The 25909-nt window shown below is 42.9% G+C and overlaps 1 protein-coding gene across 1 annotated transcript in view; it reads right to left on the reverse strand.

Annotated features, from left to right (window-relative positions):
* The window catches only part of LOC128065403 (E3 ubiquitin-protein ligase RNF213-like), a 118221-nt gene that overhangs the window by 4090 nt on the left and 88222 nt on the right, over positions 1-25909 (reverse strand). The window contains exons 42-64 of the mRNA XM_052658592.1: positions 25294-25414; positions 22692-22792; positions 22396-22578; positions 21158-21327; positions 20973-21072; positions 17498-17609; positions 16690-16903; positions 16254-16444; positions 15178-15300; positions 14278-14388; positions 13097-13336; positions 12687-12768; positions 11830-11864; positions 9946-10040; positions 7817-7976; positions 6319-6487; positions 4793-4884; positions 4072-4323; positions 2793-2925; positions 2400-2483; positions 1811-1991; positions 1333-1534; positions 223-300 (exon numbers count right to left, since the gene is read on the reverse strand). Of these exons, the coding sequence (XP_052514552.1) occupies positions 223-300; positions 1333-1534; positions 1811-1991; positions 2400-2483; positions 2793-2925; positions 4072-4323; positions 4793-4884; positions 6319-6487; positions 7817-7976; positions 9946-10040; positions 11830-11864; positions 12687-12768; positions 13097-13336; positions 14278-14388; positions 15178-15300; positions 16254-16444; positions 16690-16903; positions 17498-17609; positions 20973-21072; positions 21158-21327; positions 22396-22578; positions 22692-22792; positions 25294-25414 (3229 nt within the window). The remainder of the gene's footprint in view (positions 1-222; positions 301-1332; positions 1535-1810; positions 1992-2399; positions 2484-2792; positions 2926-4071; positions 4324-4792; positions 4885-6318; positions 6488-7816; positions 7977-9945; positions 10041-11829; positions 11865-12686; positions 12769-13096; positions 13337-14277; positions 14389-15177; positions 15301-16253; positions 16445-16689; positions 16904-17497; positions 17610-20972; positions 21073-21157; positions 21328-22395; positions 22579-22691; positions 22793-25293; positions 25415-25909) is intronic.

A 25909-nucleotide genomic window follows, 5' to 3' on the forward strand; every position in this document is an offset into this window, starting at 1 on the left:
CCGAGGCAGCCAAAATAAATAAATAAAAAGGTTTATGAAAAATAAAAAAACTTCGGCTGATCCTGTGTGCCCTCTAGAAAAATCATGGGGCTCAGAACAGAGGGAGGCCCTGAAACTCTTTGGTGCTCATGGCAAATGCCCTGAGCGAGGGCGGAAGAGTCCTAACATGGATGGAAACACTCTGGTAAGACAGAGGCACACGCAGATAAGGCTGATCATCACCTGTGGCATTTTGTTCTTGATGTCCATGAAGAGATGCTCATAGTTCCAGTCACGTCTGTATACCAGAGTGGGTAATCCCTAAAGTGAGAAAGAAAAAGACTGGAAATGGAATCCACTGTGGAGGTTTCCATCAGATGACAATATATGCCTGAGCTGAGACTCAATGGTAGTCCCAGGATTTCAGTGCATCACCCAGCAAAGCAGACAGCTCCTTTTGCCTCACGATGTGTGTTTAACCCATAATCTATGACACAATGAGGAGCCCAGCCTGCCCTCCATGGCCAAGCAGTATTCTGTGGCCCACAAACCACCAGTGGAAGCAGGTTGTGGGGATACCGTGCTGGCACACTGAGCACAGACCATGAGCAAGGGGGCACTCAGCTGACAGAGCAGAATGAATTAAGGCTTGAGCTCGAACAGTTCACCTCCTAACTGCAGGCAGGGAGGAAGCATAAACAGGATGAAGTACCACACCTTTGACTGGACCTGGAAGCAACACGCACAGCGCAGGTAAAGCACAGAACTGCAGCCTGCATTCAGGGAAGGGAGAGTGATCCAGCCTGTGCGGTCATGGGATTCAATGCAGGGCAGTGGATGGCGAGATGCATTTCTGGATCTTAGAAATGTGGGCTAAAGAGCCTGAAGGCAGGGACTGGTTGGGAGCTACTGCAGCAGTGGAGCTTAAGGACAGATGCTTTGAACTAGAGCAGCGGGCTAGTTGGTGAAACGGAGGCGCCTGATGGTAGAGATGACAGACTGTGTTTGCAGACCAAAGGAAAAGGGGGAAAACAATGAGGTTCAGTGTGGGTGGCTGGTGGTGCCATTAACTACAGCAGAGAAATCTGGACTAAGTCCATTGAGACCTGCAGTCACCCTTGGGGTACTGAGGTGTGGATTGGATGCATAGACGACTCTGCAGAGCCATTGGCCCTGAATGCAGGTGTGGTCACAGATACTGGGAGTGTGGATGAAGGGTCCAGAGGATCCCTCATTCTGAAACTGCTGTGATCAAAGCCACAGTTGAGGCAACTTTTGCAAAACAGACACACAGACCACAGACATGTAGACCATGGACACATGGGCCACGTCAATACAGCAGGTCAGCCTTGCCTTGAGGGTCAGCCTAGGCTTGCCCTGAAGGAAGCGGCTGATGATCTGGCGCTGGATCTTCTCCAGGTCAAACTCCTGCAAGGTCTTCCCGCCCTGCTCCACGTGGTACTGACAGTTGGAGAGAATCAGTGGAATCAGGTCCCGCTCCACTTCGTAGCTGATGACGTGCAGGTCAGCAATCTCAGAGGCATCGACGGAGTAGCTGGGGACAGACAGACAGAGCTTAGGGTCCCAGTGAGGTGCATGTGGCCTGTCCGTGCAGAGCCAGCTCCTGTCTGACTTTGCCTTAGGCTGTGCAGGTGAAGGGACACGCAAATCTGTGACACTTGTGAGCATAGCTGAAGGGGTTTCTGTTCAAGAAGGACCTGAAGCCTGGCTTGCTGTCTCTAGGTCTGGTGACCCTATTTCCCTGTTTGTTCCCCCAGAAACGACTTCCTGCGCTGAAAGAGCGTCCCCTGCTGTCGGCTTTTGTGCTTACCTGTTGTCTTCTTTGGAGAATTTCTCTACCGCATAGACAATTTCATTGTGCAAGTTAATCAAGTAGCTGACTAAGGCGGTGGAGCAGAGGCCCCGGCCCTGGCGGCGAGGCAGGATGACTTCCAAGTCAGTGTCTAGATCCAGGTCGGAGCTGCAGTAGTCTTTAGGGAGCTTGATCTCACCTTTAAACGACAGAGGGGCAGTCACCTCCCTGCTGTTTCTTTCACAGCCTCAGGACTGGTAGCCCACCACGGTGGGAAGGCAGGCAACGCAGAAGCCCCCTCAACAGAACAGAGCTGGGAACCAAGAGTGCGTCTGTCTCCCATGTCTCTTTTATGTGCTGACAAGTTTCAAATAGTCTCAGCTCCTTTTTGATACCGAATTTATAGACTCAAGAGGACTGAGGGGTTGCTCTTTCTGAAATGTTATGTGCTTATCTCAGACACCCTCACCAAGAGTCCACAGATCCAGCATTAGACACACACAGCATGGTGCTGTGCACACACGGAACAGGCAGAGTTAAGCTGGAGAGAACAGGCCTTCAGAGAGGTGCTCCTGTAATGTTTAGTATTAAAGAGGATTTCACTTACCATTGGTCTCCAGCGATCGCCTCAGCTTGTTCCATGTTGACAGAAAGATAGTGATTCTACTGCAGGCTAACTTCTTCAGCCCATCTAGCAAACAAAACACTTTTTAAGAACTCCAAGATAACACCTACTCCCATCTAGGCCAAACCAACAGAATTACTTGCTCTTTGACCCCCATCTTCATATCATCACCAACACACTCTAAATGTTGTTTAAACTAAAGCTGAGTTTGAGGAACCAGAGAGAGAGAGGGAGATTCTGGACTGCTATAGCAAAAGCCTCTAATATGTCCCAGGCACTCACAGAACCCACTGCTTCATGCTACAAGCTTAGGGTACAGAACACACATTAGCCCTGAACTGGTAGTCCTGATGCTCTGTGGGAGCAGAGCCTTACCTGAATCGTGACTGCTAATGAAACTCTGGATGGATCTGTATTCAGCTTCCGAAACATTCTGGAATCGTTTCACTAGATTCCTTTGCAGGGCCAAAATCTCGGGCAAGAATTTCACCAGTCTCAGCTCTGCCTCCTAGAGAAGGGAAGACCACCAGGAACACTTTTTAATGTACCTAGATAATGTTCCTGGGAAACAAGACTTTGGGGCTGGCTCAGGCCATGTATTTGTAGTTTAACACAGTCAATGTGCCATTTTACATAACACATAGTGCTTGAGAATGGTGAAAGGCAAGTACCTTTCACTTCCTTCAGCAAGTACTGCTTACAATGTGTTGGCCAGTGTTCTACACTCTAAGGGTCGAGAAGCAAAACTGTAGGGCCGACACAGCAAATGTGTTTGGCCAGAAGCTGATGAAAGAAAACAGCCTCTTGGGCCCATGTGTTGGGCTGGGTGTGGAGAGGCACTGCTGAGAGCAAGAAGACGAAGCATGTAGGCAATGATGCTTAGAGATGATCCAGCGTCATTCTGAAGACCTAGGACCTTAGCTTCTTCGTGTAACGGACCTGCCTGAGCACACCAGTGACAGATCACAGTGTTATTACGATGGCCTTCCCACCGGGAATCCATTTTCATTAACTGACCCACCAAAATTTCTGCATCATCTTACTTCTTCCTAGACTGCAAATACTGGTGCATGGAGGGAATGATTAGAAAATGTGTTTTAGAAAATAAAAATTCAAATGGATTAAAGTTAGGAAGAGGGTGTAATTCTGGCTCTAAAAGGTATGATGCCCATGTTACAGCTCTGCTCCCCTCCAATCCTATCACCACCCTCCCTCTGAATGGTTTAGGGGAAGATTTTTTTGTTTGATTTCAATTATGCATTCTCAACTAACGTTTTTTCATTCAATAGACACTCATTGGTGACTAACTGCTTCAGGCACTGGGGGGATGAAGTTGAACAGATAAAGGAAAGATTTTATTCTATTCTTTCTTGCTGAGGGATTGGGAGAAACCCTTCTGGCCAAGTACTTTACAGATTCCTATGAATTCCAACACATGTATATATTTCACCTGTGACTTTATGCTTCAAATGACTTGTACAAATGGATGTGTTTGGAGATCTCTATCCCTGAGTCTTCTGCCAGAGACATTTTATTCAAAAATCAAAGTAGTTTAATGGCTGTCCCACCCTCAGGACTGATCAGACTAAATGAGAGCAGGGCCTTCACATCTCCAGGGGATATGTAAGTCACGGTCACAGCGAAGCAGCCTCACCTTCTGCAGAAACTTCCAGAGGATGGGCACTGATTCTTTGCCGTTCTTTTGCTCCACGATGTGCTGGAGGTACTCAATGGTGATCCTTTTCCTGCAGCTCCACATCTTAGAGCAGTGAACCATGCTATTCTTGGGCAGGCGGGGCAGGAAGGTCACTGGGTCACCATACACGATTTTGGCCACAGGGTTGGAGCTGATGCGCTCATCTTGGCTGATCTGAGCGTTCACTGCCAGGAGGGTTTTATCTAGATGCTAGGTGAGGAAGCGACATGGGATCTGGAAGTGAGATGCTAGGTTTTTGTCTCCTCAAACAGAATAAGTCTCAGACATCTATATTTTATTACCATTATTTTAAATACTTGCTGATTTATATTTCCCAACGGGCTTAGTTACTCTCAGTAACATTCTTATCTGACAGGGTTTATTTCTCTGACTCATTTGCACATTCTGGTATAAAAAGTAGTCGAGAGAAAATGACTGCCTGCACTTTCTGGATTCCCAGTAATTCCTTAGTTTGATATACCAGCCCGCCTCGGGAGGGGACAGGATGGGGGAGGGGCAACAGGAGGGTGGGGTGACCAAATAGAGAACACCTAAATCTGTGACTTAGCCTAGGTTTTCTTTCTCCAAGGGAAACTTGCAGAAGGGACAACAGACTGAGGGCTCAGCAGAGGCCACAGAAACCCCTTCCCGCACTTTCCCATAGCTACTCATCACTTACCTCTAGTTCACGCAGAATAATAGTCTCAACAAGCTTTTCCCACCTGTTCCTCTCTTCTCTGGTTGACAATTCTGCAACCAAATTGAAAGACCCTACAAAGAAAAATGTGTATGTTACCCAAGAAACAAAAACCACAGCATTCTACATAAAACACTGAAGAAATGTTTAATTGAAATAATGCTCCTTTTGGGAGCAGGGGTGGATATATGTTCCTAAAGTAACCTGAGCATTTAAAAATATTTCCGGCTGCTACCACCAAACTCATGATCTTTGTGAAGGTACTTCAAACTCTAAAATCTCTAACCCATGTAATTATCACCTTAAAGCCATTCTGAACAAAATTACTGAAAGGACAATACTTTAAATCAGAAGCCCAGGGGCAAAATAACAGTGACTAGTGGTACCACAGGTCTCAACTGCTGCCACCTCGGCTTGAAGACGGAGGCAGGAACCTGTGGGTGCATTTGATGCAGAATGCCATAGAAACTGTCAGTGTGCTTCTAGAATTTGGTCACTTCGTCAGTGCGATACTTGCTGAGCTTACCTAGTGTGAAACCACTCCAGAATGAGAAACTTAAAATCAGGTTTTGCTAAGTGGAAAATATACATGGATGCTGAGTGAGTGAAAGTCGTTCAGTTGTGTCCGACTCATTGAGATCCCATGGACTCTACAGTCCATGGAATTCTCCAGGCCAGACTACTGGAGTGGGCAGCCTTTCCCTTCTCCAGGGGATCTTCCCAACCCAGGGATTGAACCTAGGTCTCCTGCATTGCAGGCGGACTCTTTACCAGCTGAGCCACAGGGAAGCCTACACAGATGCTGATTTCTGGCAAAAAAAGCTCCTGAAGTGAGAATGGATTTTTCTTGTCATGTGGCAGAACTTTTTATTGCTATTGTTCTTTTAAATAACATTGTCATTAGAGTGATAATTTAAAAAGATTTTTGCAGATAACCTAAAAGAAAACAAAACTGTTCTTCCACCACTCAGAGACAACCCTCTTACTAACTTGTCTTATAGACCTTTTCTTTCTGGGTGGACTTTAAATTTTAAACTAGAAAATGAGCTTAACAGTTGTTAGCCCACTTTTACATGTAACAAATTGTGGATGCATATACATATTGAGTCAGTCCAAGAATGCAGTATCATTTTAGGAAAAGAAGATGCTCCCCCGGCCCCATAAAACAAAACAAAACAGATCTCCAATAGAAAGAGACCAAATTCCAAGCGCTTATCAAACATTAGTCCCTTTGATGTTTCTTTAATGCACGTCGCTTCTTTTGGATGCCCTGTGTTCCCCATGCAGTGGCTGAACTACATCCAAGGCTGACTTTTGAAACTAAAGCCTCCCAAATACACTCGCACCAGCAGGGGGTCAATGGAAAGGCCAGGCAGGTCCTTCCCTCCCCGACTCTCTGGAAAGTGCCCGTCTTCCTGCTTTGCCCTCATCTCCTTCTGGGGTCAAGGAGTGCCCTGCTTCCTCTCCTGGCTGTGCCCCACCCCCTGGCCCCATGCCCAGCTCCTCACTGTGGCCCTGCTCTCGGAGAAGGCGGCACAGGACGAGGTGCACCACACTGGCGGTCTCGTCCGCGCTCCTCCCCAGCGTGTTCTTTAGCTGCTCCAGGTCTCTCTGGATGTGCTGCTGCAGAAACCCTTTAGGATCCCACACCAGAGGTTTGATGATGTTCATCAAATCCTGTGGGGGCAAGGGGACAAATCATCAAGCAAGGTCTTGTTTGTGGAGGGGATGGCAATTCAGGAGAGGTCAGGAGGGGTGAAGAGCCAGTTCCGAGCCAGAGGACAGTCTCTAGGAGGGATGTCAGCATGATTCAAACAGTAGAGGCGACAGAAAACTGAGAAGCAGAAATGAATGTGGTCTGAAAACGACTGCCTTCTATATTGTCAATGTGAAATAACAACTTTAAAAACTTAAACTTTTTGTTCTCATGGTTAATTAACTTAGATAAAATGCAACATGCTATTTCTTTCCTTCTCAGAGTTACAGCAAAGACACAGGTAAAATCACGGTTATTTTAGCCTCTCCATTCCCAGTGTGGACTGGAGACACAGAGCTAGTCAGTAAAAACTGACTTTACATAATGTGACAAGTAGTTCCCCTTACCACCATAGGCCACAGTGGGAAAAATTAGGATATGTGAATTTTACATTATGTTCTGTGTTAGGTAACAATGACTTACTCAAAATCCACAGGGGGTGGGCTAGGTCTTTTAATTTTATTTTTTTCAACTACTAAAAATGATTTATTAAATTTTTTTCATGATTTACTAAAATTTAAAAGTCAACGTACAAATTAGAAGCATGACAAAAATTTAGACTAAAATGGTTTAAATAATACTAAATTTTTAATTTCAATTTTTATTTTAATTAAACCTTTTAAAATATTTTTATATAAAATTGTAATTCTAATATTTGATATCCATCTAATTGTCAAAGACTTGGTATCAGGCTTCAACATGTTTCATCTAGACCTATATGCACAAATGTAGGTTAATAAGATTTGTTTTATATGGTAAAGCATTCTTCATTTGTTACTATTGCCAATACAAGTACTAACTCATGAGAACCCTGGGAACCACAGATTGGAACTTCAAAGAGGAGTAAGAAAATAGTTCCTTGTTTCTACTGGGGAAGGAGACTTAGTCATCAGAGAAGCAATACATTCACACTCTCTGAAGGGAAGGAGTAGACAAATTCATTGACCTGTCTTTCCCCTTATCCAAGTACTTCTGCTCTCAGATCTTCCCCTACTTCCTAAATAGTTTCTGCTTCTGATGTCAGTAAGGGCACAACACATAAACCTCTCAGAATGCAAACACAGGAAGCAGTCTTGTGTTTCAAGGGGCAAAATCAGAGAACTGGAGCAGAACAGGGTTAGCCCCAGTGAAACCAAGCAGGACCCTGCAGGGCCTTCCCAGGAACCGGGTAGGGTTTTTTAGATGAAAGGATTCACTATGAAAAAACTACCATAGAAACTAGTATGTGATTGGGCAGTGCCATGCTCTACCTGGGGACTCTGGGTGGCTCCCAGAAGCATAGCCAGATGAGTGAGCAGCCGGATGAGAAGGAAGACCACTGGGGACATCTGTCGGTCAGATACCACAGGCACACCTCTGGGTGGTGGGTTTCCCAGCACATGGCCAGTTTGAGTTCTGTCCGTGGTATCACTGGAAAGGACGAGAGATGACAGGGTGAAGGCTGAAGAAGACCGTTTCTTCTGGCGCTGGGGGCGCACTTTAGAGTCTCAGGACCGAGAGACCGGGTCACGGTTTTGAAGAAAATGATGCTGAAAGTTACTGATTGTAATAAACCTAGACCAGTTTTCCGAGTCTTTTTCTTTATAGACAGGCCCTTCTGGCTAACCAGAAGCCCACAACAGTGTAAAGTGGCTGTTTGTGAGACTAGCTGGGGGGAAGAGGGGCAATATAATAGTAGGGGGTTTGAGGTACAAACTATTATGTATAAAATAAGCTACAAGGATATATTGTACAACACAGGCAATATATCCAATATTTTATAACTATAAATGGAATATAGCCTTTAAAATCGTGAATTACAATATTGTACACCTGTAACTTATATAGTATTGTACATCAACTTCAGTAAAAAAAAAAATAATAATAAGCTTTTCTGATGAGCAGCCCTGAGATGACCTCTAAAAATGGCTCATCATTCACTTGACCCAGAAAACCCCACAAAATCATGCAAATCAAGATTCACTTTAAGAACATTGGTGAAACCTCTCCGGCCATTGAGGGGATGCATATCCGAAAAGCCACCGGCTATCAGGAGGATGTCACTTTACAGAAGCAGTGTGTGCCATCCCACTGTTGCAGTGGTGGAGCTGGTCGGTGTGCACAGGACCAACATGGGCTGAAGGCAGGGTCGGCGGCCCGAAAACAGTGCTGAATTTTTACTGCACATGCTCAAAAATGCAGAAAGTGATGCTGAACTGAAGGACTTAGATGTAGATTATCTTGCTTATTGAGCACAGCCAGGTGAACAAAACCCCAAAATGCGGCACAGGACTTACAGAGCTCAGGGTTGGATCAACCCCTCCATGAGCTCTCCCTGCCACACTGAGATGATCCTTTCTGAAAAAGAACAGACTGTTCCTAAACCAGAAGAGGGGGTTGCACAGAAGAAAAAGATACCCCAGAAGAAACTGAAGGGACTATAACTTAAGGTACGGGAATAAATGCTACAAAAAATAAATGCAAATAAATAATAATGATGAAATAAAATCATTATCAAAACAAAACTGGCTGTTTGTGCTGTTCCTGGGGCCATATGTCAGGATGGTGCTCTGGACCTGCTTCTTGCCCTGAATCAGTGGGGGAGTGGCAGGCAGGCAAAGGACAGAGTCTGGAGTAGCTGACATTAACATAGAAGTATATACACACCGGTCTCCTTTTCCCACATAAAAACTAGGATCCAATCTCTGCAAAGGATTTGGCATCACACCCAGATGGGAGGTGTAGTGTGATGGCTATGTTCAGCTGAAATGATACTGGAGATTCTAGGACATTCTAATAGTTTATGGAGATAACAGGTTAGAATATTTTAAACTGTAACAGCACCAAAATAGCTAGACTCTAAGATCAATGTAGAGAGGTCACACCTCCTATTAAGGGAGCATTTACAACCATACTTGTCTAATGAGCAAGTGTGGGATTACGAGATCCGGTTTTTAGCTGGATTCTGAAGTATTTGATAAGATTGACTAGGTCTCCTCTGTTTTACTCAAAAAAAAAAAAAAAAAAAAGGTAAGCTAAGAGTTTGTAAGTGACAGACTTAAACTGCCTTCTGAATTTGGTCACCCTGTTTATGTCAAGCAATTTCTACAGGGGTTGTAACCAAGGTGCAACTGGAAGATATTTGAATTAAAAAGTATTAATATTAATAAGTATTAAGGTATGGTCTATTTTTGCATTAAAAGCCCAGTTAGCCAGTGACAGATCAAATGCCTCACTACTGAATGACCACAGAGACCTTGGCGTTGATATCCAACATGACCCAGATCCAAATGTACTATCGTAATTGATAATATATTTAGTAGTGATTTATCAGCTGGAATAGAAACAGCCGCAAAGCACATGGTTTGATTATTTAGCAAGGAAATAGAAAATTACATACTCGATAGCATGAAATCCCTCCTTTGGTTTGTGATTAATCCCTCCAATTGGAGCACGACAGTCAATACAAAAGCTCTGTTCCATCGGCATGCCACACTAGGAGAAACACAAATGTGACCCCAGATCAGTTTGGACAAATCTCAAAGTATGAGCACATTCTTAGCACAGAAGGTAGTGGATGCCACTAGGACTGCTTCCTTCAGTGTTTGTGTATGTCGGGTGGGGCTGCAGGAGCCTGGGAGACAGGGCAGGCGCTCCGTGCCAACCGTGTTGTGTGTGTGTGTGTTAGTCGCTCAGTCGTGTCCATCTCTTCGCGACCCCATGGACTATGCCCACCAGGCTCCTCTGTCCAGGGGACTCTCCAGGCAAGAATACTGGAGTGGGTTGCCATTTCCTTCTTCAGCCAACTATGTTGTGTGCGGGAAAATTTAGACTTTTTACAAAATAGAAGCTATTAAGTTTTATTCCCAGTCACTTTATAGACAAATATATAAAACTCAATCTTTTTTTCACGTTCATCACTGTTTTCCATTCATTCTCCTATGGGTTTACTGCTTCATTATCTAACACCAGGAATACTACAGTAGCTTCCAAACTGATTTCCTTAAATGGCATTCCTTAATGCCATTTAGACTTTTTTATTTTTAAACAATGTCACCATATGATTTACTACTTCCAAAGGTTCATTTTTTGAAATCAGATTGTGTGCTACTGTAAATACACTAATAGTCTGTAACAAAACAAACCAGTCTCAGATTCCTGGACCACACAATTTCAGTACTGGGAGCAGTCTTATGAAGAATCTATTTTAATCCCATTTCATGGACAATAAAGTCAGAAATATAAGGCGCAAAGCATGTATCTGGTTTATCCTCCATGCTGCTTATATACTGTATTAAATAACATTTGTCTGTTTCAATTCAATAGCCTGTTCTGAGCATGTATAGATGACACTATGAATGGCCCTGGCTAGATGCTTTGGGATTCAGACAAGAATAATACACGCATCTTCCCCTCACAGGCTTACCAGCCACGCATCTCCTTTTCCTACCCTTCGGTGTCTAGACACTGTCTCCTTGCTGGGCTGGTAATCCAGCCTATAGTCTAGTCAACACCTTGTCATCACATAAAGACCTATGTCACTGACTCTGTACTACAGTGGCCAGGAAGGACTGCCAGCATGGTTCTAGCCCTGCAGTTTTGTCTTTCAGGGGACCTTGAGCAACATCTGGAGGCAGTTTTATCTGTCACACTGGTGAGACAGGATACTACTGCCATCCGGTGAGTTGAGGCCAGGAATGCTTGTAAACCTGCAAGAATGCCCAGGCCGGCCCCACAATAAGGCCTTATGTCCACAGGGCTAAGGTCAAGAAACCCAGGCTGGAAAACCTTCATACCGTTTGGAGGTTTAGTCAGAATACCTAGTGAAAGTGAAAGTCACTCAATCATGTCTGACTCTTTGCAACCCCATGGACTGCAGTCCATGGAATTCTCCAGGCCAGAATACTGGAGTGGGTAGTCCTTCCCTTTTCCAGGGGATCTTCCCAACCCAGGGATCAAACCCAGGTCTCCCGCATTGCAGGCAGATTCTTTACCAGCTGAGCCACAAGGGAAGCCCAAGAATACTGGAGAGGGTAGCCTATCCCTTGTCCAGCATGGCTTCTCGACCCAGGAATCAAACTGGGGTCTCCTGCATTGCAGGTGGATTCTTTACCAACTGAGCGATGAGGGAAGCCCCATAGAACCGCTGTCAAAATGAGTCTGTGTTCTCCCCAGAGGTCCAGTCTCTCCTTATCCTCCTCCCTCATGGGCCCCCTCCTCAGACCTGGAGGAGGAACACACATTTTGAACCTCCCCAAACCCTATCCCAAATACCAAGACTCACCTCTCCTACAGAGCACACGTGACCATTGGGACATGCTGTTGAAAGAACAGGACACATGATGGCTGGTGAGGCTTTGCCTAGTAACCCACCATTAAAAGGAAAACCTAACTCCCTGCTTTCTGGTCTAACCAAATAATGACGTGGACTTGAAGTTCTAAGCATGTTACCAGAAATCTTAAACTCTGCTAGTTTACTGACAGATATTTGGCACATACCAGGAGCTCAACTTGTAGCATTGAAAAATAGTGTCTGCATTTAATTTCACAAAGCAAAGAGAAACTAGATTACAGGCTCATACCAGGGGTTATTTTTGGAGGCAAAATGGATAGTATTTTATACCCTCCTATTTATTCTCTTTGATTTTTTCTTTTTGCTGTGAGCAGGTTTTATAACAACTTTTAAAACTACTTTAAAAAGATTATCTACTCAGGACAATGGCAAAATTTACATCAGTTCATGGGTTATATTTTTTCCTCCCTCAGTTCTATATTTCTAAAAGAACTATCTTTGGGTCAAAACCTTGGTTGAATTGTGAGCTGGCCCTAGACTGAGTTTCTGATGTGGTTCCCAGTGCCCCCTTCTCCCCCAAAGGGCATATTCCAGGACACAGAAGTGCATCCGAAAGGACCCTTTCCCTGTGACTAAGAAAAAGAATGATCTGGTTCATCCACAGTCAGCAGGTACCAATTCCCGCAAACTGTTCATGCTCTGCAAAGGCACCCATGGCAGGAGGAGGCAGGCACCTTGGACCCTTCAGGCACAAACCCATGTAGCCCCATTCTATACCAACATTTTCTGTAGTTTTAGGTTGCTATTCAAAGCCCAGGAGTGGGATTCCACCACAGGCCAGCACTTACTGTACCACTTGACTCCTTCCAGACCCTTCCAATTCCTAGCTTGAGGCAGCAAGTCTTCAGGCATTGTTGGAAGAAAGGCATTCTGAAAAGTCAAAAAAGCAGAGCTGGCTTTAGCTTAGTGAACACATCGATTGGCTGTCGCTGCTCAGCAAGAGGTCTTGAGTAAGAACGTGACCTTGATTTTCTCTCTTCTCGACCTCAAAAGCTCTCTATGAGGAACACAGAACAGCTCTCTATGAAATAACAAAAGGCAAGGCAAGGTTTTCACCACCACTGTGGACTAAAGCACCAAGTGAGAAAGAGGAAGATGGCGAACCTACAAGAGAAACAGGTTCAACAGAGTCTGAGGTACCAGCTGGGTCTCTAAAGTTTTCCCTGTGAATGCAGAAGAAATCATATCCCAGTCTTACCACCATGAGGTGTGGGAAGAAGGCCAAATTCTTCAGGGGTCCTAAGACTTGGCTTTGTCCACAGAGAAGGACGGTTGCAGCATGAACAGCCATTTCTATTACTGTCCCTTCCAGGTTGTTGACCCCAGGACCTGTCCTCAGCAGGGGTAATTCATTATTCACAAGAGACATTGCAAAAGCTCTGATATCAGGAGACAAGGTGTTGCTTTTCTCAATGAATTTCTTCATAGCCTCACATTGCTGACAGGAAAAAAAATACATCAAATAAAAATATTATATGAATAGCGGGAGAAAAACCAAAGGTTTTCTCTTATGTTAGTCATGCTTTTTGATACCAAAAACTTATCAAATATCTGCTTAAGAGGAATTCTCTGGTGGTCCAGTGTTAGGACTATCACTTTCACCGCCGAGGACCCGAGGTTCAATCCCTAGTTGGGAAACTGAGATCCCTCGAGACACAGGGCGCAGCCATAAATAAATAAATAAACAAATAAAGTTAGTTGCATTAAAACTTTTTTAAATTGACGTTACAATGGCTAAATGACTACTGCCAGAAGGGGAATTATCCAGAGAAATCTCCTCTACAAACACAGAAACCACATATGCAAGCACTAGTTTTGATAATTCTGTTTTGGAAAACATTATTAAGACATTTTTTAAGACAACTTTATTTTTGTTTATTTATTTTAAATTTATTTGGCTTCAGTGGGTTTTAGTTGTGGCATGTGGGATCTAGTTCCCCAACCAGGGATTGAACCCAGGGCCCCTGCATTGGGAGTGCAGAGTCTTAGCCAGTGGACCACCAGGGAAGTCCATAAATCATTTTTTTGACTTTAGTTTTAATTGTTACTCTAAAAGCTTTGGGTGAAACAGAAAGTAGTTCCTCTTCATAAGAATGCTGAAAACCCCCATCCAAGATTTTTTAAAATTATGGGCATAATTGGTGTACATGACTTTCTTTTTAAATAAATATTTATTTATTTGGTTGCATCCAGTCTTCATTGTGATATGTGGGATCTATTTCCCTGACCAGAGATCAAACCTGGGCCCCTGCATTGGGAGCACGGAATCTTAGCCAGTGGACCACCAGGGCAATCCCGGTGTTTGTGAATTTTACCTCTATTCAAAAAGTCTGTTCAAATTGTGAGACTATGAACACAGCCCTGGAGGCTGATACTCACCTGTGGCTTAGGATGGAGGTCTGCATTGTGGGATCTGTACAAAGTGGTGACCTCTCTAAAAAGTGCTAACAGTAGGTAGACAGCCTCCTGAGTTGTGGAGCTCCTACAGGCCTGAAAAAGCAAGGACATCAAGTAATAATTTTAAAAGTTATATAGTTATAGCTCAGGGCCAGAATCTCATGTGATCTGTATGTGAATAAAGAATGAGATCAGTACTAAAGCCTTGGAGAGGGTGAGGGAGCCTTTCCCAATACCATAGGCACCTGGAACCCTGCACCTCAGGACCATCTTCGAGAAAACAACTCTTCAAAAACATTCTCATATTAAACGCAATGTATATTTATTAAATAGCTTACAGCAGAAGTAAAAGAGATCACTATCTGTTCTCTTTCTGACTAATTCCCTGGTCCCTTTTGGGAACTTTTGCTGAACTAAGATATTTATTTCCTCTTTTTCCAGCAAAGCACCAAGGTAAATAAGGACTCAGAAAGGAAATAAAAACCTAACAATTTAAAGACTGTATTTTTAAAAGCCTGCATCTATTAAAATAAACACGTGCATATGTCTCTACGGGAATTATGAGGTTTGGCTTCCCGTGCCATCGCATCTCAGAGCAGAGGAATCCTGGAGGAAGCGGCTTTTCAGGAGGGTCTCAAAGAAGATAATGGACCTAAATGAATCAGAAAGGAGCTGCTGGTTGGCTCTCACAAACCCAGCAACCCAATTAACCACTGCCACTCGCCTGTTGCCAGGCGAGCTCACGAGGCCATGGACATAGGACTTCCAAGGCAGCCTGTCACCCTGTGGAGCTTCTTCCATTGCCTCATTTGACCCTAACAAGAAAAGACTTGGGCTGTGAGGGGACACTGTGTACACAGAGCAGCCGCCAGCCTGGCCTACCTCCAGAGCAGTCTCAACAGCCAGGGGCTTGGATTCCAGAATGGCTTTGGCCACTGCATCCCGGACAGCCTTGTAGTCATTCCCATGCACCAGATACCGGTCCATCTGGCCTGGATGATCCCTCTGCAACTCCAAGAACACAGGGGTTAACCACGGTGGGTACAATGTGGGAAATATTGAGCAAAGAACCTTCTTGATAGGTAAAGGAACCAGGCAATCACTGAAGGTTTAAGGGCAGTTGAACCAGGTTTCTGAGACAAACTGAGGCACAACAGCTCACTGCTGTTTGAGAGGCACCTCCTCCTCTCTGGATGAAGAGTGGGCAGAAATCTAAGGGAGGTGATACTGTAGCTGCTTTCCCTCTGCACTCAGAGGAGAGCACCAAAGGACTGACATGTCAGGCCTAAGTTCCGGTTGGGAGGGAAAAAAAGCCAGGATTTTTAATGCCAGTTTTGTAACCCCAGTACAATAAAAATTCATTCATTTCTGGCACTGCTGCTGCTGCTGCTAAGTGGCTTCAGTCGTGTCCGACTCTGTGCGACCCCATAGACGGAAGCCCACCAGGCTCCCCTGTCCCTGGGATTCTCCAGGCAAGAACACTGGAGTGGGCTGCCATTTCCTTCTCCACTAGGAAAGGACAACTGAGCAGTCCTGAAGCCAAAATGACTGCAACTCTGTCATCCTTAGTCCTTTCCTGTCTTGCCTGCTGAGGATAAAAAGGGCTTATTTTACAGGATGAATGACTTTTAATTTGCTAAAAGCCGAAGCCACAGAATCATTCTTTTGCTTTTCCTGTGTTGAACTCAATCAGAAGTGATGCCTACATATGCTTTGCAGATAGATAACAAACCAGAAACACACATAGACACACCTTTCCTCTAGGCAGATAACCTCGATAACAAGCTGGGTCAATTGAAACCCAGAGACAGAGGACCAGACCACACCAGATGCAAGCATTTTCTGGGATGGATGTGGGAGAAGGTCAGGGAGGAATGGAGGAGCAGCAGCCCGCTTCCAGGGGTGGATGGGACAGGGGAGCTGAGACAGCACTGGGGCTGCCGGACTGCCCTTCTCACCTGCTGTGCGATGACTTCCTTAGGAAACACCCAGTGGGCCGGATGGCCCTCTTTGGAGAGGCTCTGCACAAACTCCATCCCCTGCTGGCTGGTGAGCTTCCTCACCAGGTACACTCGGTACCAGTCATTCTGGACCCGGGCACAGAAGCGCTCCACCTGCTTCAGGTAGCGACGCTTCTCCTCCGCCATCTCTGCAGAGCCAATGAGAAAGGCCAATTGATGGCTGAGGGTACTTGTTAGTTAACTGTCTGGAACAGAGGCTAGTAAAAGCTCTGTGCCTACCCTTTGGGAATTCACACTGAGAGAACTAATCTAGAAGAAAGGGGCCATGGTACAAACCAGTATTATTCTGAGAACCAGCTTCCCACACTTCCTGAATTTCTAAATCATGGGGGCTCCCAGCCTGTGGTCAAGAAAGGTTGGGAAGAAGACCTGCCTGAGCCGTCCTGAAGCTCGGCGAGGATCTCAGATGCCTTGTCAAGACAGAGGCGGATGCGGGCCATCTCCTGCAGGTGTTCCACTGAGGCCTCACCAGCAGGCCATCGGCTGTATCCCACTCGGGGGTATGTTGTAAGGAATTGGCCTTCCTCTTGCAGGTACTTCAATTCATCCCTTATGAAGAAAGCATTATTCTTCTCATGTATTGAATCCTAGGGAACATAGAACCAGAAAGAAAGGATATTATTCTTTTTTATTTACAAGACCCCATCTTTGAAATTTCACCAGTGTGGTCATGGACAATGTAATAAGGATAAAGAACAGTGTTGTGGGTTTGAGTGGATATTTTTTGAATCATGAAAAACTAACAGTTCTTTTTATTTTTTATTTTAGGGACCAGAAGGAGGGAAAAGAATAAAAGATATAATGAAAAAAAAATTTTTTTAACCTAATTTAAATTTTCATATGCATTGTAAGATTTTTGGAAGAAACAACAATATGAAGAGAATAAAAATTAGAAGTATTCACAACCTCAGCACCTGCAGAGAGGCATCATGAACTTTGGAGGCATATTCTTCAATGCCTTTTTCCCCCTCATGCACATGCTCATAATGCCAATATAGGCAATTTCTGAGGACAGAAGTAATGTTTCTGAAATATTTTTCCCCCTAAATGGAGTACAGCATCTGTAATGTCACCACATAAATTATATTCCATAAATCTTCAGAAAAACAGTATTCCATTGCATAAACCATGTGGTTCTGAGAGCCTGCAAAAGAAATGTAGTGAGGTGATAGTCAGCTTACCTCCAGGCAGTTGCTAAAGAGCATGTACAGTTCGGTTTTATCTTCAGCCAGGAATGGTTTCTTTTCTAACTTGGACAAATAAGTCTGAATATATTCTTTCACATCACAGAAGCTAGGAAAGGAGAAATATTATATATACCTGGTTAGCTAAGGTCTGGAAACCCATTTTGTCAAAACAAAGGTATGAAGTATCTATCTGCCTATTATTCATTTCCTGCTTCCTGTATAATTATACATATACACACGTACACAGCTGGGAAGATCCCCTGGAGAACAGAATGGCAACTCACTCCAGTATTCTTGCCTGGAGAATTCCATGGACAGAGGAGCCTGGCAGACTACAGTCCATGGGGTCACAAAGTGTCGGACACTACTGAGCAACTAACACTTCCACTTTCTCATGTACATGGATGTGTTTATATAGTTTATAACATGATTTTATGAAGAATATTTTAGCACCAACTTGGAGGAATATAAAATTCCATATTTCAGATGGGCTTCCCAGGTGGTTCAGTGGTAAAGAATCTGCCTGCTAATGCAGGAGACTCGGGTTTGTTCCCTGGGTCAGGAAGATCCCCTGGAGGAAGAAATGGCAACCCACTCCAGTATTTTTGCCTGGAGAATCCCATGGACAGAGAAGCCTGGCAGGCTTTAGTCCATGGGGTTGCAAAAGAGTCAGACATGACATAGTGACTATATAATAACAATTTTATATCAGCTGTTCTCAAATTTTTGGCTCCAGGACTCCTTAACAGACTTAAAAATTAATGAGAACCACAAAGAGCTTTTGCTTCTATTGGTTATATCTTTTGATATTTACAATAATAGAAATTAAAACTAAGAAAATATATATATTTTGAAAATATATATATTGAAAATATATATCAATATTCATCATTTAAAATAACTATACTAATCACATATTAACATAAATAATATTTTAAAAAATCTTTTCCAAAACAAAATTTCATTAGTAAGAAGGGCATTGTTTTTCAATCCTATAAATCTTTTTAATGCCTAGCTTAACAGAAGTTCACTGGATTCTCAAATCTGCTTCTGCTTCTAGTTGGTTTCACTATATTATATGAGGAAAATCTGGTCTCACACATTATGTAGTTGGAAAAGGGAGAAATATTTTAGTAGTCTTTTCAGGTAAATATGGATACTCTCTTTTGATACTACACCAAAAATGATAGATGATAATTTCTAAAGATTAGTTTCAATGTGCAATCTGAAACCTTATCAATGCATTTTTCATAGTTAATTACATTAAAATCAAATGATCTGCCTTGCACATTAGACAGATTTCTTTTTGATCAATGCACAATTCTGTGACATCAAGAATCAGTTACTTCATAAATACTGGTTCGCTGAGCTGTGCATAGTTTGCAAATGTTGACATTTTTATTCTATATTTTATAAAATCTCACATTCATTAATATCACCACCCATGTTATCAAAAAGTTTGTACATATTAGAAAGCTGACAGGCTCACAGTGGAGAATACAAGTTTTCCAACATTTTATTTTGTTTTTTAATTTAGCCATGCTGAGACTTGAAGGATCTTAATTACCTGACCAGGGACTGAACCTGGATCTTCGGCAATGAAAGCGTGCAGTCCTAACCACTAGAACGCCAGGGAATTCCTCCAAACCTTTAAATGTCTGCTTATAAACTTGAATTTTATAATCAGCAACTAAACCCTCAGTTTGTGACAGGCTCACCTCACTTTTTTTCAAGAAAACGCCCAGGTTTGAGTGTCATTTGTCAGTCATTCTTTCAAGTAAAAGTGGTATTTCACAAAAAGAGCAGCCAGATCAGGATGTAACTCAAAAACTGCAGGAGTGGTTTTCCTTGAGACAACCTTGTACCTTGATGTGCTGCTGGAGGCTTTGTGTGTACCTCTCATTATAATACAACATTAACAGTCATATCCTTAAGAGCGGGGATTTAGTAGAATTAATAATTTTTATAGCTTCATCAAGGACATTACATGAAACTGGCATTTTAAAAAATTACATGTGCACGGTGGGGACAGAAATAATGGCCACTACCAGGGTCTTTCTCATGCTAAGATGCTAGCAGCTTTATCTCTCATCACTTTAGTAACATCAGTGCAAACACCAACAAGTCGAAAAAGTCACATGCCATCTTAGTGTTCTTTGCAGTCTGGTCAACACTGTCCCATGCACGGGTCTGCCCAGACAGCAGGTGCCTACATTTCCATAAAGAATGTAAGTCCAGTCTGATTCATTCTTAACATACAAAAGCACATGAACCACAAAAAGCAATGACAGAAGCAAGTAGTTTTCAACCCAGGGAATGACCATTCATATTTTTAAACTGCGTTTATGTCTCAAGATTTTTATTTCAAAATCAGTTCTGTAAATTTAACTCTAAATATTCCAGAACAAAGCATTTACCTTTGAGTGTAGTTTATACTCATATTAATGTGTCTATACTTTATGTCAAGAGATATACATGTCAATGACACTTTTCCTTTTCTCTAAGCAAGGAGATTCACATGAATACAGATTTCACACATTTCCCAAAATTAATGAAAATCACAGAATAGCAAGAGGCTCTTTTCATATCTCAAGGCAACTGTGTCTGTCTATATGCCCTAAGAGCCATTTTTGGGTATAGAAAGCAATGTATTTTAAGAGTATTTTATTTGAAAATCCTGTTTGAAAAGACTATTTCATAAATAGTGTGTGGTGGGGGGCAGTCACCAAAATAAAATGTCTGTAGACAAGGCTGCAGTGGATCCCTGTTTTAAACATAAATCTAATCTCTATCTTAAAGATTTTGGACATTAAAGTTAGAAGTAGTTGTGTTTGTTGGAACTTTTCTTATAGCATCTTGATTTTGCCATCACCTCAAGGTGAACTCTCTCAAGTTAGGGCACAGGTTGAGAAACAGAGTATATTTCAAAAGAAATCTTCCAAATACAGATCAGCTTTCTAAGAATTTTTAAAAATAACATAATTCAACAAGCCTATTGAGCTGAGGCGCCATATGGGCTTCCCTGTTCATTTATAGAATCAGAGAACCTTAAGAGCAGAAGCAAAACTTAGACAACATCAAGAGCAAGGAGGTTGAGTGGAGATTCTAAGTCACAGTCCAAAAACCCACAAAACTTTGTAGCTGTGGAACTGAGATGAGACCTGCAGATTCCGGACTCCCGACTTCCTGCACCCACATGTCTCACAGCGCTCTGGCCCCTTCTCCCAAATCTGTCTTCTTCCTAAACACGTACTTATGGCCATACTGAACTCACGGCCAGCATGTGATATGCCAAGGATACAACGCATACAGATAAAGGAACCAGGGCGTCTCTTGCTAAAGAAGCTTTCCCAGATAGTGAGCTAGCTACCAGTTCTGCAAAGAATGCTTTGTGGCAAAGAAAAAAGAGGAGAAAAAAAAAAAAGAAGTCAAGGTGTTTCCGAGGCAACTCCATGTTCATGGTGCTCACCTGTATTTTAAAAGCAGTTTCAGTACCACTGAGCGGATCACGGGGGTCTTATCCACGACATCATCAAAAGGAGAAAGAGATTTTGTGTGTTCACGGCGTCCTAAAACCAGCAGGAGAAAGGTAGATCACTGTTCACATCAGACATAAAAAGTGAGATGAAGAACTGAATTTGTAACTCCACTCACGTTGGGGAGCCTCTCGAAGGAGCTCCTTCTCTACAAAGAGTAAGGATAGCAGGTCTTTGACCACTTCCTTCTGAGGTGGAGAATTGTCTTTGAAGCACATGGTAGTAACCAGGTCCACGAAGAAACTATTGCACATCTGCCGGAAGCGGGCATGTTTCTCAATGACCTCCCTTGGGAATGGTTAAAAACCATGGTTAAAAGTCTGATAAACTGTGTTCCAGAATCCCTCCCTACAGAGTGCTCTGGGATTTGGATAGCTTTTTTTTTTTTTTAAATTAAAAGATGCAAGTATCTCCTTATATTGATTAGAATCAGTCTCCAAAAACTGCAACAGATAGTACGTACACATGGCTCTTTTGAGAAAGACTTTGATCATTTGGACCATCTAGTAATAGCCTTTATATCCCAAGAGTTTCTCAAAGCTCCCATCTACTGGACTTGTCTTGTGCCCCATTTTTAGAAGGCATGAGAAGGGAAGAAAACCAACCTCTTGGGCTATTTTAATCAGTGCCCTAAAGGCACTTAATCAGACAAGAGCTGGCTTTAGCCTCAAATCATAGAACACGGATGGCATTTACACATCAAGAGGATAAGTCAGTTGCATCTAAATTCTTTGGGTACTCGTGAAGGCTTTAATTAGTTTACAAGTTTCTGGGTTTTTTCCTCTAATTTTTCAATCTCCTTCTTCTGTACACATGCATGTCTTGGGGAAAGGATAATTTTCAGCCACTAGGTGTTTATAAAAGTACATAAATAGTTGTCTTTGTTAGGACACTTCTCTGCTATGAGGCTTTCTAAGGTCAACAGTATATTTTAAAAATAATTTTATTTATTTTTGGCAGTGCTGGGTCTTCATCGCTGTGCAGGTTTTTCCTCTAGTTGTGCTAAGCAGGGTCTACTCTCTAGTTGCTGTGCTCAGGCTTCTCATTACGGTAGCTTCTCTAGTTGTGGAGCAAAGACTCTAGGGTGCCTGGGCTTCAGTAGTTGCGGTACGTGGGCTCAATAGTTGGGGCTCAAAGGCTCTAGAACACAGGCTCAATAACTGGTGCACAGGCTTATTTGCTCCACCATATGTGGGATCTTCTCAGATCAGGGACCAAACCCATGTCTCCAGCATTAGCAGGTGGATTCTTTACCACTGAGCCACCAGGGAAGCCCAATAGTTATATTTTTGAATACTGTACTTGCAAAAAAGGAAGAAAAAGGAGAAAGCTTTCTCAAGAGAAAGGCTATTTTACCTGTGCTCCTGGGAAACAGTTGGAGAGTATCTGTCTGGTAAGTCGGTTAAACACAAGGGGCATCCCATATGCCCTTGGGTGAGGTTAACTTTAATGCAGCGCAGGCAGAATACATGGTCACAGGGCAGGCAGACAGGATCCTGTGCATCTCCCAGGCAGATGGGGCATGGCTGAACCCCAAACCTAGAAGCCAAGAAGGGTGGCCAGTTTTAAAGCAGGGGAGTGGGACATGAGAAGCGAGAAGAAACAAAGCTTCCGAATTCTCAATCTTGCGGATCCCTAACCCCAAATCTCACCTGGTGAAACTCTCGCTGACCTGGTCTTTACATTTACGAAGAGTAGTCATCACCGCCATGAAAGGCCTGTGGGTCTTCATGTCAGAGTTCTCTAGCAGGCACTAAAGGAGAAGGGCATTGGCAGGAGGGCGGGGGGCAGTGAGGGAGAGCAGAGGTCAGCCAGGCAACAAGACATGGCATGCCCTCTGCCGCTGGTGGAGCTAGACAGTTAAGGCTCTGCTGTCTGTAGTGCAAGGATTTTTAAAATTTTATTTAGCAGTTTCTTTAACTTTGAATGCCCATTGTGACTATGCTGTTTTGGGGAGAAGACCAATATTCTCAGCTTTAGATTTTCCCCTTCTTCCTTTTTTTTTTTTAAAGGTATACCCCCTCTTTTCATTATATTTCAAACTATAAATGATAATATAGTGACCATCTGTGTATCCACCAAGCTTTAAGTAATCTTGGGATTTTCTGAATATTTGCTTTATCAGTTTCTGAATAACCAAATGTTACAGGTGTAGTTTCAACTTCAGGTATATCCCTTTCTACTCCCAGGCCCAGGGAACCACATTCCTAAATTCCCACTTCTACTAGATTTCCACCCATGCATGCATGCATGCAACTCTGCATTAGGGACATCACACTATACCTAAGCTTGGCAATTTCCATTTTTCATTGATAAAAGTAGGTTCAGATCATTCATGTTTACTACTGCATGGTACTTGTTGACAAATACATTGGTTATCTATTTTCCTGTTAATGAACATTTAGGATGTTCCCAATTTCTTGCAATTACAAACATTTCTGGACCCAACATTCTTCCATGTGTCTGAGTGGAAACAGGAAAATTCCCTAGGGTATATATTTAGAAGTGGAAACACTGTTTCTTAGGAAAGACATATCTTTAATGACATAAGATAGTGAGTTTAATTGGTATGCTTAGGGAATTTTCTGGTTAGATATGATGCTTGTTATAGGTGTTTGTAAACATAATATAGATATTATGTATGCCCATGACGTTATCTGCTCAAGGAAATTTCCTTTCTATTCCTAATTCGGCAAGAGTATCCGTTTACCAAATTATATATTTTATGAAAAGCTTTTTTTGTACCTTTTGAAATAATCATTTGTAGTGTATTTTTTGATTTATTATGTAACTGATGACATTTATAGGTTTTATAACTTTGAGCTATCCTTGAATTCCAGGACTAATCTTACTTGGAAATTATGAGTTTTTAATACCTTGCTAAATTTGATCTGTTAAATAAAATATTCAAAAATGGCCAAAGGACTTGAATCGACATTTTCCAAAGAAGGTATACAAACAGGCAATATGCACATGAAAAAATACTCCACATCACTAGTCACTAGGGAAATACAAACCAAACCACATTGAGATGGTGCTCTGTGATGACCTAGAGGGGTAGGATAAGGGGAAGGGAGGCTCAACAGGGATGCTGTTGAGCTGATTCATGTTGTTGTACGCAGAAACTAACAACATTGTAAAGCAATTATACACCAATAAAAAAAACCCAACACCACAATGAGATACCACTGCATACCCATTGGGAGGGTTATTATTTTAAAAATGGAAAATAACAAGTATTGGTAGGGATGTGGGAAGGTGGAGCCCTGGGTCATTGCTGGTGGGAATGTAAAATGGTGTGGCAATTGTGGGAAACAGTATGGTGATTCCTCAAAATGCCAAACATGGAATTACCACGTGATCCAGCAATTCCACTTTTAAGTACACATCCAAAAGAATTAAAGTAGTGACTCAAATAGATACTTCTACACCCAGGTTCATAGCAGCATTTCACCAAAAGGTGGAAACATCGCAAGTATCCATCAACAAATGGCTGGATAAACAGAATGTGCTCTCTCCATACAGTGGAATCTTCCTCAGCCTTAAAGAGGAAGGCAATTCTGACACTTGCTACAATGTGGACAGATCTTGAGAACATGAAGTATGCTAGTTAAAACAGGACATTTCAAAGGCTGCACAGCAAAGCTGCTGGCAGTGCTTGTGTGAGGTTCCCAGTAGGCAGAGGCTGTTTTCCCTGAGAGACCACTGATGCTGAAAGGACAGTCACTTTTTTTGCAGGGTATTATCCTGTGTGGCACCAACTTTATAAAGGGTGTCAAGGGGCAGAGACATGGGCCTTCCTGTGCCCTTGGTCCCACCAACAGCACTGTGTTGGGAAGTCCGCAAGTCCAGCGGCATTCTCTTACACCCCCGTCTTCCTGATCATGGCAGTGGCAAGCTGCTCCCGCTGTGGGCCAGGCTGCTGGTCTTTCTAGGGCCACTGGAGGCCTGGTTGGAGCCCACCCTTCAGTCCTCCCAAGCAGATTTGCTGCATTGATAGTTCCTTTTCCTGCAAGAAACCCTAAATGACATACCTTGACTTACCACTCAGGAGAGGGTAAAAATTAAACCATTAAATGCCGCAAATAGAGCAGCTTATGTGATGAAATCACTTTCCTTACTACATTCAGATAAAACTGTCAGAGCAGAAAGGGAATATACCACCTCACTGATAGAGGTTAGGTCATGCTTCAGTTGTGCTTCCTCTTACAAAGAGGCAGACCTCTGCCTGCAAGGCAGAACCTTTGCGCTTACCTTATTCAGCAAGGAGACATAGTCGGTCACCAGCTCACGCAGCTCAGGAATTTGACTCTCTGTCTCCAGCAGCACGTGCTCCACAAAGAGCGAGATGGAGAAAATGCGATTCCAGTGGATTCTGTCAAGAGAGGGGTTCCCTCACTCAGCTTTGACAAAAAGCACCTGAGACAGAAGGCAGAGGTGCAGGGAGGTAGTTTCAAGGCACAGGAGTTGAATAGTTAAGAAAAGGAGCAGATCTTAAAGTATTATAGAGAAATCATAGAGAGACTGTTCTCTTATCACTGTGGAATTATGTTAGAAATCAATATCAAAAAATATTTGAAAATAACCCACGTATTTTCAACTGTAATGTGACATTTTTCAACAGAAATCTTTGACTTAGCCACTGAAAGCCTCAGTAAAGCCAGAAGACTGAAAACACAGAGGGTGATGGCAGAGAAGAAAAGATTTAAATGAGAAAAATCAAAGTGAGAAATTAATATCCAGGATACTTGAAAAACCCCATGTATTTGGAAATTAAACGTCCACTTTTAAATGGTAGATGTATATAAGAAGCCATAACAAGGAAAATTAGAAAATATCTGTAACATAATAAGAGTGAAAAGAGAATTTC

The sequence above is a fragment of the Budorcas taxicolor genome, chromosome 19 (genome assembly GCF_023091745.1).
Source record: "Budorcas taxicolor isolate Tak-1 chromosome 19, Takin1.1, whole genome shotgun sequence".
Lineage (NCBI taxonomy): Eukaryota > Metazoa > Chordata > Mammalia > Artiodactyla > Bovidae > Budorcas > Budorcas taxicolor.